This window comes from Hyla sarda, chromosome 4, assembly GCF_029499605.1.
Source record: "Hyla sarda isolate aHylSar1 chromosome 4, aHylSar1.hap1, whole genome shotgun sequence".
NCBI classification, from domain to species: domain Eukaryota; kingdom Metazoa; phylum Chordata; class Amphibia; order Anura; family Hylidae; genus Hyla; species Hyla sarda.
The window spans coordinates 326,092,645-326,114,385 of NC_079192.1; the positions used below are offsets into that span (position 1 = coordinate 326,092,645).

Sequence of the window (21,741 nt, forward strand, 5' to 3'; positions counted from 1 at the left end):
GTACTTACATGCTAAAGCATTTTCCTGCTCCTGTACATACATTACTCAAATAGCGTACACAATGTACGTAAGGAGCATAAATTGCGCTGCAGGCCGTATGACGACATAATTTCATCATGCAGCCTAAGTCCCGTGCCGCTTCGGAGGCTGCTGACAGCCTGGCCTTAATGCAGGTCGGCGGAAAGGTGAGTGGATTTTTATTTATTTATTTTAAGAAAATCTATGTGGGGGCAATTTTTACCTAACTTACCTAACTGGGGACAGTACCAATGTGGGGAAATTATTACCTAACTGGGGCATTTTTTTTACTTAACTGTAGCATTACCTATGTGGGGGAGCAGTATTACCTAACTGGGGGCATTACTTATGTGGGGGCATTATTACCTAACTGGGGGCATTACCTATGTGGGGGGTATGGTTACCTAACTGGGGCATTACATATGTGGGGCATTACCTAACTGGGGACATTATTACCTAACTGGGGGCATTACCTGTGTGGGGGGTATGGTTACCTAACTGGGGCATTACATATGTGGGGCATTACCTAACTGGGGACATTATTACCTAACTGGGGGCATTACCTGTGTGGAGGCGTTATTTCCTAACTGGAAGCATTATTACATAACTGGTCGAATATCCTATGTGGGGGCATTTTTACCTAACTGGAGCATTTCCCTATTTGGGGGCATTATTGCCTAACTGGGGCATTACCTATATGGGGGTATTATTACCTAACTGGGGACATTGTTACCTAACTGGGGACATTATTACCTAATTGTGGGCATTGTTACTCAACTGGGGGCATTACCCACCTGGGGGATACTACCTACCTGGGGACACTACCTACCTGGGCGCATGACCTACAAGGGGGAACTATCTACTGGGGTAACCATATACTGGGTGCATTACCTACCTGAGGGCACAAACTACCAGGGACCATTACCTACTGGGGCCACTATCTACTGGGGGCACTACTCAGCTGGGGGACACTACCTGCTACCTACCTACTAGGGGCTCTATCTCCTGGGGGCATTACCTACTATCTATATATAAGGGGCATTGCCTACTGGGGGCATTTCCTACCACCTACCAGAGGCATAACCTTCTACTTACCTTATGGGGGCAATAACTAATAATGTCCGCTCGCTTCTTTTTTAAATTTTTCAGAGGCCTTTTCAAAAATGAAAGAATTGATCTGATTGGTTGCTATGGGCATCTTTACCTCTGGACAGGTTTTGACAAATCTCCCCCTTAGTGTATAAATGGGCCTTATAATCCTGGTGATACTACATTGTTCTGGGACTCACAGCAGCTTTATATCTGTGAATATGTAACATGGTATAACATGTAATGTCAGGTTAGCTGTCCAGCTTCTGAGGAGGGGTTGTCTCATGCAACAAAGCATGAGACAACCCTATTAAATGCATTAAAGAGACATTTTCTTTAGTGAGGGTTTTAAATGACCAAAACCAATAATAAATAATTACCTGCTTGTCACTTCTGAAGCATACACCAACTCAGCAGACATGGCAACCTTTGCTTTGTGAAGGTTATAACCAATTTAGATTTTAGATTTTGCATGGCCAGCTTTAGTTTGACTGATATTATTCATTTCCTTAGATCTTAGACTTCATGGCCTGTTGCATTTATTTTGTCAGATGTCTTCGACAGCAATGGCCTCTCATCACGACATGAGTCTGAAGGGTCTCTGAACTCCGCAACCAGCCTGGATCTAAGCATCATGTCCTCCTTCTCTGGAAAATCTGAGGTAAATGACAAACATAGATATACTCTACCTGTTCATCACATCTTGCGAAGTACTAGAAAATAGATCTGGTCTTAAAGGGGTACTCCCGTGGAAAACTTTTTTTTTAAATCAACTGGTGCCAGAAAGTTAACCAGATTTGTAAATGACTTCTATAAAAAATGTTTAATCGTTCCAGTACTTATTAGCTGCTAAATACTACAGAGGAAATGGTTTTCTTTTTGGAACACAGAGCTCTCTGCTGACTTCATGACCACAGTGCTCTCTGCTATATCTGATATACAGAGTAGGAGAAAATCCCCATAGCAAACATATGCTGCTCTGGACAGTTCCTAAAATGGACAGAGATGTCAGCAGAGAGCACTGTGCTCGTGATGTCAGCAGAGAGTTCTGTGTTCCAATAAGAAAACCATTTCCTCTGTAGTATACAGACCCTAAAAAGTACTGGAAAGATTAAGATTTTTTTAATAGAAGTAATTTACAAATCTGTTTAACTTTCTAGCACCAGTTGATTAAAAAAAAAAAGTTTTCCACGGTAGTACCCCTTTAACTGCTCACTATTTGGCAGTTTTTTGTGCTAAAGAGATGTACCAACCACAAATCAGTGCTTCAGTACCAAAGTATTTCCTCCATAATCCTGAGACAATGCAGAAATTTTTTATTATGCGATTTTGCTTATGAATACAGTAATTTTTTGGGAGCCATGACCTTCTCTTTTTTTCCCTATGGGAACTGAGCACAGCTCTATATTGTTATAGGTCCACAAGAGATCAGAGGGGTTTCACACATGGATGGAGATTTATCACAACCTATGCTAAGGAAAAGTCGTGCAATTGCCTATAGCAACCAGATCGCTTCTTTAATTTTTCAAAGGCCTTTTAAAAAATTAAAGAAGGAAGCTGATTGGTTGCTAGGAGCAACTGCACCACTTTTCCTTTGCACAGGTTTTGATAAATCTCGCCAATGGTGTATTTCTATTTGCGGCCAAGTGTTAGCTGGGAATCAATAGGTGAATATAAAAACCCTATACCTACAATGTTTTTTTGATGGTGGCTGGTGCTCTTCTCACTTGCTTCAGGGCAATCCTCTTGTATGGTCTGACTTCTGGCACAGATTGCTAATACACTGCTCAAAAAAATAAAGGGAACACTTAAAGGGGTACTCCGGTGAAAACCTTTTTTCTTTTAAATCAACTGGTGGCAGAAAGTTAAACATATTTGTAAAATACTTCTATTAAAAAATCTTAATCCTTCCAGTACTTATTAGTTGCTGAATTCTACAGAGGAAATTCCTTTCTTTTTGGAACACTCTTGACATCACGAGCACATTGCTCTCTGCTGACATCTCTGTCCATTTTAGCAACCATGCATAGCAGATGTGTGCTAAGGGTAGCATGGTGGCTCAGTGGTTAGCACTGCTGCCTTGCAGTGCTGGGGACTTGGGTTCACTCAAACGGTTCACAGAAACAGACACCATGAGGATGGTATGAGGGCCCGACGTCCACAGGTGGGGGTTGTGCTTACAGTTCAACACCGTGCAGGTCATTTGGCATTTGCCAGAGAAGTGGCTTCCTGTGCTCTTCACATATGAAGCAGGTTCACACTGAGCAAGTGACAGACGTGACAGAGTCTGGAGACGCTGTGGAGAACGTTCTGCTGCCTGCAACATGCTCCAGCATGACCGGTTTGGTGGTGGGTCAGTAATGGTGTGGGGTGGCATTTCTTTTGGGGGGCCGCACAGCCCTCCATGTGCTTACCAGAGGTAGCCTGACTGCCATTAGGTACCAAGATGAGATCCTCAGACTCCTTGTGAGACCATATGCTGGTGCAGTTGGCCCTGGGTTCCTTCCAATGCAAGACAATGCTAGACCTCATATGGCTGGAGTGTGTCAGCAGTTCCTGCAAGTGGAAGGCTTTGATGCTATGGACTGGCCCGCCCGTTCCCCAGACCTGAATCCAATTGAGCACATCTGGGACATCATGTCTCGCTCCATCCATCAACGCCACGTTGCACCACAGACTGTCCAGGAGTTGGTGGATGCTTTAGTCCAGGTCAAGAGACCATTCGCCACCTCATCAGAAGCATGCCCAGGCGTTGTAGGGAGGTCATCAGGGCATGTGGAGGCCACACCAGTGGCGTCGCTAGGGGGGGGCCAGATGGGGCCATGGCCCCCCGTAGATCAGGCCGTGCCCCCCCTTGTGCCCCCCCAATTTAAAATAAATAGGGATGTCCCAATACTAGTATCGGGGCCAGGGGTGCACTGACCGGCTGGGTAAAGAGCCTGCTGCACCTGCTGGGGATATCCCTGCGCTGCTCCTGGCCTGCTTATCATTAGCAGAGACAGGCAGAGCAGGGATGAAGGTACCTGATGATGGTTCCGCCCCCAGCACTGGAGAGGACGGGGGCCGAGAGCTGACAGGCCTCGGAACACAGAGCAGCTTCATGTGGGTTGAGTGATGTCCCGTGTCCTCCCTCTCTCCCCCCTGATCAACAGTATATCCTGGGGCTGGGTCATGTGTATAGTAGCAGTCCAGTGGGGTCACTTTCCCTCCTTACCTGTCACAGGTCACATTATCAGAACAATTTTTGGGAAAAATCGCGGCAAAATTGCGCGGTTTTACCGCGATTTTTCGTTAAATTGTTCTGGTAATGTGACCTGTGGACACTGGAGGAGGGAAAGTGACCCCTCTGGAAGGACAACATGTGAACACACTGCTAGTTTATCATTAACCCCTTAAGGGTACATTCACATGTACAGGATCTGCTGCATATTTTTGCTGCATATTTTGTGCAGCTGATTTTGCAACCCATTAGCTTCAATAGGTAGTAAAATCAGCTGCAGAAAATATACAGCAGATCCTGTACGTCCGAACGTACCCTAAGGGCTCATTCAGGGGTGGATCCACAGTGTATTTAACACTGCAGATCCACCGTGTATTTAACGCTGCAGATCCACCGACAATGGACCCTACAGTGCTGCCTCTATCTGTGCCTGCTCATAATGGCAATCCTCCGCTACGATCAGACACGCTTTTGATGTGTATACTCGCACACATCATGGCCGCTCCTCCTGCTCTCTGAGCTAGACCGAGAGCAGCCGCGATGTGTGCGAGTATACACATGAAAGCGTGTCTGCTCATAGCGGAGGATTGCTGTTTTGAGCAGCACAGATGGAGGCAGCACTGTAGGGTCCATTGTCGGGGGATCCGCAGCGTAATATATGCTGGGGATCCATCCGTGTAAATGAGCCCTAAGGATGCAAGGCGTATGTGTACGCACAGTGTCTGCTCCCACTGTGTTGTATAAATCATTAGCTAGAACCCTCAGCTAATGCCAGACATCACCAATCAGGCTGATGTTTGACATTAACACTTTAGATGACGCTATCAAAGTTGATGGTAGTGTCCAAAAGTTTTAACGCCTTAAGAACATAGCGTTTTTCTGTTTTTGCACTTTTGTTTTTTCCTCACCTTTTTGTTTTTGCACCTTTGTTTTTTCCTCCTTACCTTTTAAAAATCATAACCCTTTCAATTTTGTACCTAAAAATCCATATGATGGCTTATTTTTTGCGCCACCAATTCTACTTTGTAGTGACACCAGTAATTTTACCCAAAAATATACGGCAAAAACGGAAAAATAAAATCATGAATGTATGAAGATTTGAAATAAAAAAAAAAATATATTTTTTTTTTAATTAAACATGTTCTGCAGTGTGTGTGTATTTATTTATGATATATATATATATATATATATATATTAAAAAAAAAAAAATATATATATATATATACACATGCACACACATGTTTCAAAATTGCCCCCCCACTTTTGTCACTGGCCCCCCACGTGCCCCCCTTAAATATGAATGCTGGAGACGCCACTGGGTCACACACACTACTGAGCCTCATTCTGACTTATTTTAAGGACATTACATCAAAGTGGGATCAGCCTGTAGTGTGGTTTTCCACTTTGATTTTGAGTGTGACTCCATATCCAGACCTCCATGGGTTGATAAATTTGATTTCCATTGATAATTTTTGTGTGATTTTGTTGTCAGCACATTCAACTATGTAAAGATGAAAGTATTTCATACTATTAGTTCATTCAGATCTAGGATGTGTTATCTTAGAGTTCCCTTTATTCTTTTCAGCAGTGTATTACTGATCAGTAATAGTAATCAATAGATTGGTACTGTATAAATAGTCCCATATGGGGACTGTAAAAAAATGAAAGATAAATGTAATAAGAAGTTTCAATAAATGTGAATAAGCTCCTTCCCCAATAAAACCCTCTTTTCCTATTTTGCAAATTAAAACAAAAATATTTTTTACAAACATATTTGATATTGCATTATGTGGAAATGTCTAAACTATTAAAATATAATGGTTATGATCTCGTATGGCAAACAGCGTAAATGTAAAAGAATTTTACATTGGTCCAAAATTGCAGATTTTTGGTCACATCACATCCTAGAAAAAAAAATGATATATTTGTGTACGTGTGTGTAAAGGTGTCCTAAATTGAATGTGATGACTAAAACTAATCATTACTATAAGGATGCAGCCAATTTTAGTTTTTTCCTTTTTATTTATTTCACACTACAGAATATCCGCTCAGAGATATTTTGGACAGATATTCAGAGAAAAGTGGCCACTGCCGAAATCCATCAGTGCTAGGAATGTGCTGATCTGCTCTGTCACCACTGAAGGCAATGCAGTCCATATTGATTTGCTCCAAAAAAATGAACATATCGTATATACTCGAGTATAAGCCGACCCGAAAATAAGCCGAGGCCCCTAATTTCACCCCAAAAACCCAGGAAAAGTTATTGACTCAACTATAAGCCTAGGGTGGGAAATACATCATCCCCCCATGTCATCATCCAGACCCCCGTCATCATCCAGACCCCCGTCATTAACACCCCCTTCATCATCACCGCCTGTCAATCCCTTCTCAGTGGTCTTCAACCTGCGGACCTCCAGATGTTTCAAAGCTACAACTCCCAGCATGCCCGGACAGGGCAAAAATCGTGCTGAAAAACTAGGCTTATACTCGAGTATATATGGTATTTATTCTTTTGCTGGCTTCGCAATCTTGAATTTCCTTGGCGCTGTGTTAATGGGTCAACGAAAAACCCAATCACACTAATGTAAGATTCATGCAGCAGAATGTCCTAGCAGAAATTCCGTAGTGTGAACCCTAAATTTTATTAGGCTATGTTCACATGGCAGAATTTCCATGTGGAATTTCTGTAGCAGAGTCTCATTGATTTCACTGGTGCATAAATCCGGATTCTGGCATCCGCAAAAACATTGAACTTGAACTCCGCACAGAATGCATTGCCGTATATGAGACGGCGCATTCACATGCGGTCATAGCGCAGGCATGTTATGCCGACGCCCACAGTCTGCAGAATGTCCGCACAGAGATTTTCCGTGCGGACATTCTGCTGTGCGAACCCAGCCTAAGGAAAGCTTGTATTTTGCAGGCACAATTAAACTTTGCAAAGAAACCACAATTTATTTCCTAAAATATGCTTTAAAATAAGAAAAAAAGAAATAATAATAATTTGTGAGGTGAAATAATAATAATAAAAAAATAATAAAAATGCAATTTTGATAATTTGGTGGTTTCTTTTTTAAGCTGTTCACCTGTTATCAGTGCGATTACAACGACACCCCATATCTACAGGGTGGGCCATTTATATGGATACACCTTAATAAAATGGGAATGGTTGGTGATATTAACTTCCTGTTTGTGGCACATTAGTATATGTGAGGGAGGAAACTTTTCAAGATGGGTGGTGACCATGGCGGCCATTTTGAAGTTGGCCATTTTGAATCCATCTTTTGTTTTTTCAATAGGAAGAGGGTCATGTGACACATCAAACATATTGGGAATTTTACAAGAAAAACAATGATGTGCTTGGTTTTAATGTAACTTTATTCTTTCATGAGTTATTTACAAGTTTCTGACCACTTATAAAATGTGTTCAATGTGCTGCCCATTGTGTTGGATTGTCAATGCAACCCTCTTCTCCCACTCTTCACACACTGATAGCAACACCACAGGAGAAATGCTAGCACAGGCTTCCAGTATCCGTAGTTTCAGGTGCTGCAGAATGGGCAAAACAAAAATTGGAACAGGACCCTCAGTTTACGCAGAAAATTTTGTTCAGTGATGAGGCAAACTTTTATGTGAATGGTGAAGTTAACAAACAAAACCACCGCTATTGGTCTGACACTAACCCACATTGGATAGATCCCTCCAAGACTGTAGGAACACAAAAATTGATGGTATGGTGTGATATGAGATGTGCAGCACCTAAAACTACGGATACTGGAAGCCTGTGCTAGCATTTCTCCTGCGGTGTTGCTATCAGTGTGTGAAGAGTGGGAGAAGAGGGTTGCATTGACAATCCAACACAATGGGCAGTACATTGAACACATTTTATAAGTGGTCAGAAACTTGTAAATAACTCATGAAAGAATAAAGTTACGTTAAAACCAAGCACATAATTGTTTTTCTTATGAAATTCCCAATAAGTTTGATGTGTCACATGACCCTCTTCCTATTGAAAAAACTAAAGTTGGATTCAAAATGGCCGACTTCAAAATGGCCACCATGGTCACCACCCATCTTGAAAAGTTTCCCCCATCACATATACTAATGTGCCACAAACGAGAAGTTAATGTCACCAACCATTCCCATTTTATTAAGGTGTATCCATATAAATGGCCCACCCTGTAGTTTAAAAAAAGTATATTTACATTTTTTTTAAAGGAGGTTGCTTAAATAAAAAACTCAAAAAATGTGGTGAGCAGGAGGAAGAGCAATGGTCACTGGGGTATTGCAGTGATAGTTTTAGGGTCTATTGGTGGTGTTAACCCTTAAATGTTGTGACGCCAGGGTGAGGTTTCCTCAATGTAGTAATCCTACCGCCAACTGTCCCACAAACAGCAGGGATAAATAACGGAATGTCCACAGCAGATTTTAGGAAGTAAACTTGAAGTAACTTTACTGTATATTTTATGCAACGGAATGGAACATAAGTCTTTGCAAGTGAGAACCGTGGTACAGGTTCCTCACAGGTTTGCTGGGACTCCGGAATCAATGAGCTTTGATGCTAGCCACTGTGCTACTATTTTTAGGAGATTTGAGTTTCTAGTAGTCACACAGAATTCAGTAGTTTGAGCTTGGAGTAACTCACGGTTTTGTGGCTGCTAGGTATTAGGCTTCAGGCCTAGCTTGAATTGATGCTGAAGACATGATTAGATTTGCTTGCTTTAAGTGTCAGGAACAAGAGACTAGAATTTAGTGGCTGCAGCCCCTTATATATTAAGTGGGCGGGACAAAGCTCATTGGTCAGCAGAACCTGTCAGTCCTGACCCAGTGAACTCTGGGTATCACATGACCCAAAGGTCCTTAAACCATAATACAATTTAATAAAAGGCACGTGGCCTCTAAGGTCCTATACAGAGGTATTCCTATATAACATATTAAATATATATAGATTTATACATTAAATACCATTTATATGAGGCGACTAGTGGTTAGCCCTACAGGAGAGCCCTATTGACATGGAGGGACTCTGGCTGAGGGGACTTTGGACAAAAGGGACAGGACCAGGTCCTGTACTGGGATACCACAAAAATATTCTATCAGGCGCATTAACAGCCTAAGACTAAACAGTCACCCTGGTCCTCGTCTCACTGCGCGACTCCGTTCCTCTTCTATTTATCTGCCTCTGGTCCCGGCGAGCCGCCATGTGGCCAGCCATTTTACACAGATGTTTGTGTGTAAAGCAGAAGTCATTTTCTCTATGCAAGTCTATGCAAGAGACACTCATAGACTTACATAGAAAATGGGACTTCCCTTTTACACACAAACCCCTGTGTGGAACAGCTTTCCAATGTTAAATTTAACACAACAACCCTAGCACAAAAAAAAGCCTGGGGCACAAAACCCCATTTTACTTGAAACTTTACCTAATACATAACTTTTCATGAGTGTATAATATAATATGAAAATAGTGACTGAAACCACAGTTAAAAACTTAAAAATGTTAAACATACTTGGTTTGGTAAAAAAGTTGACTATATTTAAAAATAGTGCAATAATAATAAAGCATATAACAATAGGTAATATTATAAAAATATTAAAACAGAATAAAGAGAATATATTATGTTGCAAGATTGCTGTCTTAGTTTAGATTTTCCATCACAAATAATATATTTTTTTTGTTTAGCTGTACATATTATAGTAAAATTAAATGTGTCCTCACAAATTACAATTGATCCTGCAAAATATAACCTCTTAAGGATGCAGGGCGTACGCCCTGCGCCCGATCCTGGTATATAATGCAGGGCCCCGGTGACTAATGATAGCCAGGACCCTTGGCTAATAGCATGCGGCACCGATTGTTGTGAAATCGCGATGTCCCGATCAGCTAGAACACGAGCGGAGGGTCCATTACCTGTCTCCGTTGCGTCTGATCGGCGATTGATTGCTCCAAGCCTGAGATCCAGGCTTGAGCAATCATCTGCCGATAACACTGAACATCTCCATGTTAATGCATGGGGCTGATCTGTGTATAAGATCGGTATGTGCAGTGCTATAGCCACTAGAGGGGGCTATAGCATTGCAAAAAAAAATAAAAAATATAAAAGTTAATAAATATCATTTAACCTCTTCCCTAATAAAAGTAAGAATCACCCCCCTTTTCCCAATTGCAAAAAAAAAAAAACAGTGTAAATAAAAATAAACATGTAGTATCGCCTCGTGCGTAAATGTCCGAACTATAAAAATATATCATTAATAGTGTTGAGCGGCATAGGCCATATTCGAATTCGCGAATATTCGCGAATATATGGACGAATATTCGTCATATTCGCGAATATTCGCATATTCGTAATATTCTCGTTATATTTTCGCATATGTGAATATTCGCATGCACGAAAATTCGCATATGTGAATATTCGCGTGTGCGAAAATTTGCATATGTACATTTTCGCATATGCGAAGATTCGCACACCGGCCTCACACAGTAGTATTAGAGCCTTCTTTACACCACAAGATGGAAGCAGAGAGGGGTGATCACTGTGATGTGTACTGTGAAAAAAAAATAAAATAAAAAAAAAATAAAAAAAACGAATATTCGTAATTACGAATATATAGCGCTATATTCGCGAATATTCGCGAATTCGCGAATATGCGATATTCGCGAATAAAATTCGAATTGCGAATATTCGCGAGCAACACTAATCATTAATTAAACCGCACGATCAATGCCATAGGTGCAAAAAAATTCCAAGGTCCAAAATAGCATATTTTTGTTCACTTTTTATATCATGAAAAAATTTATAAAAAGCAATCAAAAAGTCCGATCAATATAAAAATGGTACTGATAAAAATTTCAGATCGCGGTGCAAAAAAAATTTGCCCCATACTGGCCCGTATGTGGAAAAATAAAAAAGTTATAGGGGTCAGAATATGACAATTTTAAATATATAAATTTTCCTGCATGTAGTTATGATTTTTTTCAGAAGTACAACAAAATCAAACCTATATAAGTAGGGTATCATTTTAACCGTATGGACCTACAGAATAAAGATAAGGTGTTAATTTACTGAAAAATGTACTGTGTAGAAACGGAAGCCCTCAAAATTTACAAAATGGCATTTTTTCTTCAATTTTGTCGCACAATGAATTTTTTTTCCGTTTCGACGTGGATTTTTGGTGAAATGACTAATGTTACTGTAAAGTAGAATTGGTGGCGCAAAAAATAAGCCATGATATGAAATTTTAGGTGGAAAATTGTAAGCGTTATGATTTTTAGAAGGTGATGAGGAAAAAAATCAAAATGGAAAAACCCTGCGTCCTTAAGGGGATAAACCATCATATGGGTCTGTGAATGGAAAAATAAAGGAGTTATGTCTCTTAAAAATAAAAAAATGAAAATGCAAAAATGAAAACTGTCTGTGTTTTAAAGCGGTTAAAGGGGTACTCCCGAGGAAAACTTTTTTTTTTTTTTTTAAATCAACTGGTGCCAGAAAGTTAAACAGATTTGTAACTCACTTCTATTAAAAAATCTTAATCTTCCAGTACTTTTTAGGGGCTGTATACTAAAGAGAAATAAAAAAAAAGAAATGCATTTCCTCTGATGTCATGACCACAGTGCTCTCTGCTGACCTCTGCTGTCCATTTTAGGAACTGTCTAGAGCAGGAGAAAATCCCCATAGCAAACATATGCTGCTCTGGACAGTTCCTAAAATGGACAGCAGAGATCAGCAGAGAGCACTGTGGTCACGACATCAGAGGAAATGCATTTCTTTTTTGGATTTCTCTTTAGTATACAGCTCCTAAAAAGTACTGGAAGGATTAAGATTTTTTTAATAGAAGTGATTTACAAATCTGTTTAACTTTCTGGCACAAGTTGATTTAAAAAAAAAAAAAGTTTTCCACGGGAGTACCCCTTTAAGGAGGCTGTTTTGACTTTCACAAGGTCATTTAACCCCCTTAAGCCAGGGATAATGTCTTCTTAGGGTTATACATGTGTGGAGTGGTTTTCTTTTATCTTTCCTTTCTTTTTTCAGCAAGACAGTTGCAGCCTGGGCAGTACAGAACGCGATGCGGACAACAAACCTATCAAATACTGCTGTGTTTACTTCCCAGACGGCACCGCCTCACTGACAGCTGTCAAAGCAGGACTAACCATACGAGAAATGCTAACAGGGGTCTGTGAGAAGCGAGGGTATAATTCTTCAGATGTTAAAGTGTATCTGGCTGGAAATGAGCAGGTATTTGTATGGAGAAATGCACAGACATTGTGGGGGGATAATTGGAAGGGTACTCCACCCCTAGACATGTCATCCCTATTCTTTGGATAGGGGATAGCATGTCTAGGGGCGGAGTACCCCTTTAATACTGTTGGGCTCATTAAATGGTAACATCTACAGAAAACCAAAAAATATTGGTGAAGATAGTGAACACTGGTATCAATGATAACAGTTACATTCCAGCAATTCTTGTTAGAGAATAAACTCCTCCATAGATAAAAGTAATAAAGTGCAGGTGTTTAGGCAATGTTAAGACATATAGAAGATATCCTCTGGTAGTCTCCAGATCTGGATGTGACATTTAGACTTTCTGCTCTCTACTTCTCATTACTAGTGTTGCTCACGAATATTCGCAATTCGAATATTATTCGCGAATATCACATATTCGCGAATTCGCGAATTTCGCGAATATAGCGCTATATATTCGTAATTACGAATATTCATTTTATTTATTTTTTTTCTCTTCACAGTACACATCACAGTGATCATCCCTCTCTGCTTTCAGCTTGTGTGGTGTAAAGAAGGCTCTAATACTACTGTGAGAGACTGGTGTGCGAAAATTAGCATATGCTAATTTTCGCATATGCGAATTTTCGCGAAATACTAATTTTGTATGGGCTAATATTCACATATGTTAATTTTCGCATACGCGAATGTTCGCATATGCGAAAATAAAACGAGAATATAACGAATATGCGAATATGCGCGAATATATGACGAATATTCATCCATATATTCGCGAATATTCGCGAATTCGAATATGGCCTATGCCGCTCAACACTACTCATTACTTACATTACTTCCATTCAAAAATAGTTTGAGTTTCTCCCATACATTTAACAACTTTGGTAACGACAACCAACGTCCTTACATGCGTGAAACAGCTGTCCCAGCTCTAGGGTTGCCAAGCTCTCTACTCACATATATTGGTCAGGTGTTAAACATTGGCCCTCATTTATTATTCTAAACCCCACTTGTTTTGTCGGGTTTTTTTGTCGCATCTTTGTCTGCGACATGTCGCAGACATTGTGCGCCAGACCCGATTTGGATTCTCCCAACCCCGAAAAAGGGGCGTAACCCGACATTTCTGAGCTTTCCCACTTATTTATAAAGCTTTCCAACCCAAATTTGTTGAATTGTTGTGGATTTTTTCCCGACAACTCAGAGGAGTTGGAAACCAAGTCAAAAAGACGCACGTGCGACAAACAGGATGCGACATAATAATAAATACCAGGGGAAAAAAGCAATCGGGTAAGAAAGCAACATAGACTTACAACCCGATTTTCTAAGTTATTGCAGTTTATTTGCAGTATTTTTTTTTAACCAAAATTAAAACAAATACAGTGGTCCCTCAAGTTACAATATTAATTGGTTCCAGGACAACCATTGTATGTTGAAACCATTGTATGTTGAGACCAGAACTCTATGGAAACCTGGTAATTGGTTCTGAAGCCACAAAATGTCATCCAAAAATAGGAAAAAGTGAGAATTAAAGAAAAATAAGTAGATAACTAATACAGATAAAGCAAATCCTTACATATAAAAGTAAGAAAGATCTGCTGGGAGCTGTAAATCACTGTCAGTGTTTCCCAACCAGAGTGCCTCCAGCTGTTGCAAAACTACAACTCCCAGCATGCCCGGACAGCCGTTGGCTGTCCGGGCATGCTGGGAGTTGTAGTTTTGCAACAGCTGGAGGCACCCTGGTTGGGAAACAATGGTTTATGTAGAGGACAGGAGCTTCTTCAGGGTCCTATACAGTGCAAACAGTGTCCCAAGTGGAGCCGCCCTTACTTGGTGTCCAAAGGAGTAACTAACCCTGGCACAGGTAAGGAGTAGTACAGAACTTGTAGTTCCTCCCTGTACTGTAGGGGGCGCTACCAGATGGCAGTCAGTGCATGCACTTCAGTAATACAGGTGATTTACCAGTAAAATGCCCATTCTGATTGGTCAGTTCCTCCAGTTGTGACATGTTTCGGAGAGCTGGACTGTCCGTAGTATTGTATGTTGAGTCTGGTTTCAAGTTACAATGGTCCAGAAACAAACATTGTATATTGAAACTATTGTATGTTGAGGCTATTGTAAGTTGAGGGATCAGTGTAGTCTAATGTAAATATGATATATCCTATTCAAGTCAATTGAATTCAACCTCTACTTGCTACATAGGCACTCTTTGATCTATTTCTTCCTCACCAGTCCCATCTGTATCCTAGTCCTGACTGCTGAGATTCCAAGGACTTGTAAAAGACCAGTCAAAAGTAATCTGACATTGCCATTGCTATTTTACTATACAAATTTACCAACACTTGCTATTGCCAATTCATGTGCAACTATCACCTCTGTACCAGGTATAGAGGTGCAGACACAACCAGTTCGGGCATAATGAGATAAAACAGATGCTCCTTCTTTCCTTAGTGCCCTGTATATCAAGATGCAGTTTTTGTGGCTTTGTTTTTTCTTAATTAGTGAGTCTTAGTCTTGTTTTTTTATTTTATTTGGTGTTTTAGCCCTGCCTGTTTACCGTGACAAGTCATGTGCTTCTTTCATCATTTGACTCAAGGATTTCTATTAAAGAAATGGGGAGAAGAAAACGGCTTTAAAAATGCCAATGCTAAACCCACATGGCATTTTTTTGGCATTTTTTTGGGCCTCCTTAGACTTCTTTTTCATAGAAATACCAAGATTTTGTCCAAAATAAATAAATTAAAAAAAAGTCATAGTCTTAACATGCTGCGATTGAAAAAAAGACTGCCACTGAGCCCAAAATTTCTGAAAAACGCCAAGGGAAAAAAACATTTCATTAATCCTATCCTATTGCCTTTCAGCTACATAGCTGCTTTATGACCAGATCATAAGTCAATTTTAATCTGGTACATAGTTAGGCAAACCACTTAACAAATCAAACAGTGGATTTTGCATTGGTTGTTTCCCAGCATTTTCAGAACAATAAATAATAAATATATACAATATCATTTAGACAGACATTTATTACCTGACTGCCTTCTCACCTCCCAGACATCGCAGCCATAGAGTGATACTGCCATATATAAACTGACCACTAGATGGCGCATTTGATCTGTGCATGGTCAAAAAATCAATTTTAGACCCAAAAATCATATAACCAGAATCAATGATAAAACCAACAGCACATAAGGTAACAATAGAGTTTGGAATCTGAAATATAAAAGTATTATTTGCAGATCAGCTAGTCTGTTGGCTGCTTAACAGATAATGACTGTAAATTGGAAAGCGTTCTGTATTGCTGTTCTGTTCACAGCAGGCCATGTGCTGGACTTCATAGGGCCACCAAATACTAGACAGTGCACACTGTCCAATGGCAGAACCCGTAGGGATTTCTGATGCTTCCAACCTGTCATTTAGTCATTCCTTGTGACATCACCACAGGGAAGCCACTATACGTAGAGCTTGTAACATGTTTATGTGTTGAGCTGAATGAAGTATTGCATATAGATTGATAGTCTGAAATGTTCATGTTTACTTTCTCTACCTTGCCTACAAAGTTGCCCACAAGTAGTCAAACGTTTATAGTCCATGACCTTTATAAATTAGCCTTTTCTGACTTCAAATATACTGAAAGTGTAGACTAGACCGTATATATGTCATGCCATGCCTCAGGTCACATGGTACAACACTTCATACAATTTGAATGGAATAAGTTTCTTTTTTTAGCGTACTACTGTGATTAAACCTATCCTAAATGCATGCCACGGACACATAACATATTTGTCAACACTTTTTGTGGAAATTCCACAAATCTTTTTGGACTAAAGGTACCAATTCACATAAAAGTTAAAGGGGTACTCAACCCCTGCACATCTTATCCTCTATCCAAAGGATAGGGGATAAGATGTCTGATCGTGGGGGTCCTGCCGCTGGGGAACCCCGCGATCTCGGCTGCGGCACCCCAGACATGCTCTGTGCCGGATGACTGGTGACGGGGCAGAGGCTCTTGACGTCATGACCATGCCTCCCTCAATGCAAGTCTATGGGAGGGGGCGTCACGCCCCTTCCCATAGACTTACATTGAGGGGGCATGGCCGTGAAGTCACGGGCCTCTGGCGCTGCACCCGACGCTCTAAACCAACGCCGGGTGCAGTAGGGAGATCATGGGGGTCCCCAGCAGCGGGACTTCCCCCCCCGATCAGACATCTTATCCCCTATCCTTTGGATAGGGGATAAGATGTCTAGGGGCGCAGTATCCCTTTAATGGAAATCAACAGTTTCAACCAAAACTATCATTTATCGAGTAACAAATTATTGTTACGTTAAAAGAAATTGTCCAAGTCTGGAATTCTTGGCTGATAGTCGGCTACAATGCCTCCAGAAAGTCTTTAGACCCTTTTGCTTTATTCACGTTTAGTTCTGTTGCTGCCTTTTTCTTAAGTAAAAAAAAAAAAAAAACATGATTTTTTTTTAAAAATCTCTCTTAGCATTAGGCACAACATAACAAAATGTGAAAAAAGTTACAAGGTCGAAAGAATTTCCAATTGCCTTGTATAAGATCTGTCATTCTGGAAAGATCTTTTGTTCACTAACAATCTTTCTGGAAAGAATATTCCCTGAAAAGACTGTTCTTCCCACCCCCGGGGGTCATTTATAATGTTTGGATAACTGTAATGGCCAATATGGACAAAAATGTGTATGATTGCGTTTATGAAGCAATGGTTCATCAGACTATCATTTGTTCAACAGTTGTTGGACCATCAACCTACTTCTGTCTAATGTCTATGGCCACCTTTAAAGGGGTACTCAGCTGCTAGACATCTTATCCCCTATCCAAAGATTAGGGGATAAGATGTCTGATCGTGGGGGTCCCACTTCTTGGGCCCCCCGCGATCTCCCACAGCACCCAATGTTCTAAACAAACACCGGGTTCTTGCAGCAGTGGTCGTGACTCCCCCTCCCATAGACATGAATGGAGGGGGTGTGGCGTGACGGCAGGAGGGGGCGTGGCTGTTATGTCACGATCACGGCCTCGGGCTGCGAGTGTTGTGAACAAAATGTACAGAACGCTGGAGCACCGGAGTACCCCTTTAAACCTCAGTCAACTAAAGATGGCACATAGACATGTGTACAAATTGGGTCCAAGCATTACATCTGGGACCAAAAAGTATTTATGAAGTAAAACATGGTGACAAAAGGGCAGCAGTAATAGAAAGGCTATGAAATAATTGTTTTAGTAGGTAGAATAGAAATGAAGAATCACTCAAACGCGCAACACCATGAGGGCAAAACTGACAAAATTGCTAAATAAAGGAACACGTGTAGAAAATTGTGGAAAAATGTGTTATGCACTTTATGAAATTTATAAAATTAGTTTATCAGCCATGTAACCATGCAAAACATATATACATTCCTATAGGACACTTGACAGTTCCAAGCCAAGTATTTCAGAATCCCAACTTTGTACATGAAGGGGCAACTCTTTGAGACGACCAACTTAAAGGGTACCTCTCATCAAATAAACTTTTGATATATTTTAGATTAATGAATGTTGAATAACTTTCCAATAGCATGTTAATGAAAAATATGCATCTTTCTATTGTATTTTTCCCGATCAGTCCTGTCAGCAAGCATTTCTGACTCATGCTGGAGTCCTAAACACTCAGAGCTGCCAGCCTGCTTTGTTCACAGCCAAAGAGGCTGTGAACAAAGCAGGCTGGTAGCTCTGAGTGTTCTCCTTTGTGAACAAAGCAGACTGGCAGCTCGTAGTGTTTAGGACTCCAGCATGAGTCTGAAATGCTTGCTGCCAGGACTGGTAGGGAGACCCCTAGTGGTCATTTCTTCAAAGTGGAAAATTAAATAGAAAGAAGCATTTTTTTTAATAACATGCATTTGTAAAGTTATTCTGCATACATTAATCTATAATATATCAAAAGTTTTTTTGATGAGAGGTACCCTTTAAATTGTTGTGAAAAATGCCCTTCTGAAGCCGTAAAGGGGCACTCTTCCAGACCTTTCTGTATACTGTATCTTTGTATTTGCTGAAGACATGTATACATTGCAGCATCCGTTTTACTGTGCAATATCATGTTTGTACTTCCAGAAGGCACTGGCCCTGGATCAGGACTGCAGTGTTCTTTCTGACCAGGAGGTGAAGCTAGAGAACAGGATCAGTTTTGAGTGAGTTACGTCTTCTTTTTTCACATTATTCTACATAAGAATACAATACAATCTTCTTGAGAGCAACAGTAATTGCTATAATATCTGCAACCGGTGACAATGAAAATTGCATTTTCCTAATAGACACAGTACTGCCTGAGATTACACACGACTACATCCTCCCTCATCAGACAAATGTAAAACATTATTATTATTTTTTTACACACAACTTAATTCATATTACAGAAAAATATGTTTTCACTGGGGTCTTCTCATTCTCACATTTACATAATATTGGTCACAATAACTAACACAGTTGACATTTTAAAAAGGTCATTTCTATCTTCTGTTCAATAAAAATGAAATGTTTCCATTTCTGAACATACTGCATGTTAGAAAGCATCCAAAAAGTAAGGAGGATTAAAGGGGTACTCCTCTGGAAAAAATTTTTTTTTTAATCAACTAGTGCCAAAAAGTTAAACAGATTTGTAAATTACTTCAATGAAAATATCTTAATCCTTCCAGTACTTATCAACTGCTGTTATGATCCAAAGGAAGTTCTTTTCTTTTTTAATTTCCTTTCTGTCTGACCACAGTGCTCTTTGCTGACACCTCTGTCCATTTTAGGAAGTGTTCAAAGTTGGAGCAAATCCCCATAGAAAACCTATCCTGCTCTGGACAGTTCCTAAAATGGACCGAAGTGTCAGTAGAGAGCACTGTGGTCAGACAGAAAGGAAATTCAAAAAGAAAAGCACTTCCTGTGGATCATAGCAGCAGCTGATAAGTACCGGAAGGATTAAGATTTTTTAATAGAAGTAATTTACAAATCTGTTTAACTTTCTGGCACCAGTTGACTTATAATATCTGCTGGGAGCTGTAAATCACTGCCTATGTCAGTGTTTCCCTAGCAGGGAGCCTCCAGCTGTTGCAAAACTACAACTCACAGCATGCCCGGACAGCCAAAGGCTGTCCGGGCATGCTGGGAGTTGTAGTTTTGGAACAGCTGGGGGCACCCTGCTTGGGAAACACTGGTCTATGTAGAGGACAGGAGCTTCTTCGGGGTCCTGTACAGTACACGCAATGTCCTAAAAAAGTAACATGGAGCCGCCCTTACCTGGTGTCCAAAGGAGCAGGTAACCCTGGTACAGGTAAAGAGTACAGAACATGTAATACCTCCCTGTACTGTAGGGGGTGCTATCAGACACCAGTCAGTGCATACACTTCAGTAATACAGGTAAAGAGTACAGAACATGTAATACCTCCCTGTACTGTAGGGGGTGCTACCAGACACCAATAAGTACATACACTTCAGTAATACAGGTAAAGAGTACAGAACATGTAATACCTCCCTGTACTGTAGGGGGTGTTACCAGACACCAATAAGTACATACACTTCAGTAATACAGGTAAAGAGTACAGAACATGTAATACCTCCCTGTACTGTAGGGGGTGCTATCAGACACCAGTCAGTGCATACACTTCAGTAATACAGGTAAAGAGTACAGAACATGTAATACCTCCCTGTACTGTAGGGGGTGCTACCAGACACCAATAAGTACATACACTTCAGTAATACAGGTAAAGAGTACAGAACATGTAATACCTCCCTGTACTGTAGGGGGTGTTACCAGACACCAATAAGTACATACACTGCAGTAATACAGGTAAAGAGTACACAACATTTAATACCTCCCTGTACTGTAGGGGGCGCTACCAGACATCAGTCAGTGCATACACTTCCGTAATGCAGGGGTTTTACCAGTGAATGCCCATTCTGATTGGTCAGATCTTCCAGCCATTGACAGGTATCACAGATCTGGACTGTATGTAGTATTGTATGTTGAGTCTGGCTTCAACTTACAATGGTCCAGAAAAGACCTTTGTATGTTGAAACTATTGTATGTTGAGGCCGTTGTAAGTTGAGGGATCACTGTAGTAGTATGCTGAATACTGAAGTCCTGTGGTCTGGATTAGTTTATTGATGTTGCTAGAAATCTAAGGATTCTTAGGATGTTTCTATAACGTAAATGACCTTTTAGTTTTTTAAAGTATATCAAACTAAATGTTATTAAGAAATGAAACATTAAAGACTTATGATGTACAACAATTTCTTTATTTCTTGTTTCACAGCAAAGGTGTATAACAAGTGTAAAATCCAGGGGTTTTATGGCCCTTTTACAAAGTGCAAATAGTGAAACAGACGTTGCATCATTTACGTAGCACTAAAATTAACCATTTGTTGTGCAAAGGTCCGTTCACACATGCATATTTTGCTGTAGATTGTCTTCTGCTTATTTTCTGCTGGTAAGTGCTCCATCCCACTGCGGACATTCCGCTGTCGGAATTTCACTACGGAAATTTGCTTGCAGCATAGTCATGTAGTTTTCAATGAGATTTGGCTGCTCTGTGTGTACTGCGTATTTTCTGCAGGGGAATCTGCCGGTGGAAAGTACGTCTACACAAAGAATGAACACGTTCATTCTTTGGGCGTAATTCTAACGGACTGTATTGCCCTGTATGCGATGGTGCACATCTGCGCAATCTAACCGCCAACGATTTGGGATATTTAGACAGCAGATTTCTTCCAGTGGAATGTCCCAAGTGTGAACAGACTTTGAGTCAATAATAAAATAAGCTTTAAAAAATAAGCAACAGAAAATCAGCTGCAGAGAATCTGCGTCAAAATTTGAAGCAAAACCCGCATGTGTGAACGTATTGTGAACAGGGAATATACTACTGACTACATTGGAAGTGAACGGCCGCATTAACAATTCAGTGATCACTCAGCAACCCAACAACTGTGCAGTTTTAACAAGAGCTATTAAACTTGTTGGCCCATCTAAAAGTATCTATCTTCATTACCACCCTATTCCTCCCTTATGTAATGTAATCAAAATGCAGAGCTCCATGAAGGCACATGTACTGCTTTTAATGGAATAAATTGTGGCTCGTAGGAGTCCTGACCACAGTTTAACCAATTTACTTGACAGTGATTGATAATGTTGTTAATACACATACGAG

The 21,741-nt window shown here is 40.4% G+C and overlaps 1 protein-coding gene across 5 annotated transcripts in view; it reads left to right on the forward strand.

The window, feature by feature from the left end:
* The window catches only part of RGS14 (regulator of G protein signaling 14), a 121,805-nt gene that overhangs the window by 76,777 nt on the left and 23,287 nt on the right, over positions 1 to 21,741 (forward strand). For all 5 annotated transcript variants that reach the window (XM_056574995.1, XM_056574999.1, XM_056574996.1 and 2 more), the window contains 3 exons: positions 1,659 to 1,768; positions 12,358 to 12,561; positions 18,665 to 18,741. In XM_056574995.1, the coding sequence (XP_056430970.1) occupies positions 1,659 to 1,768; positions 12,358 to 12,561; positions 18,665 to 18,741 (391 nt within the window). The remainder of the gene's footprint in view (positions 1 to 1,658; positions 1,769 to 12,357; positions 12,562 to 18,664; positions 18,742 to 21,741) is intronic.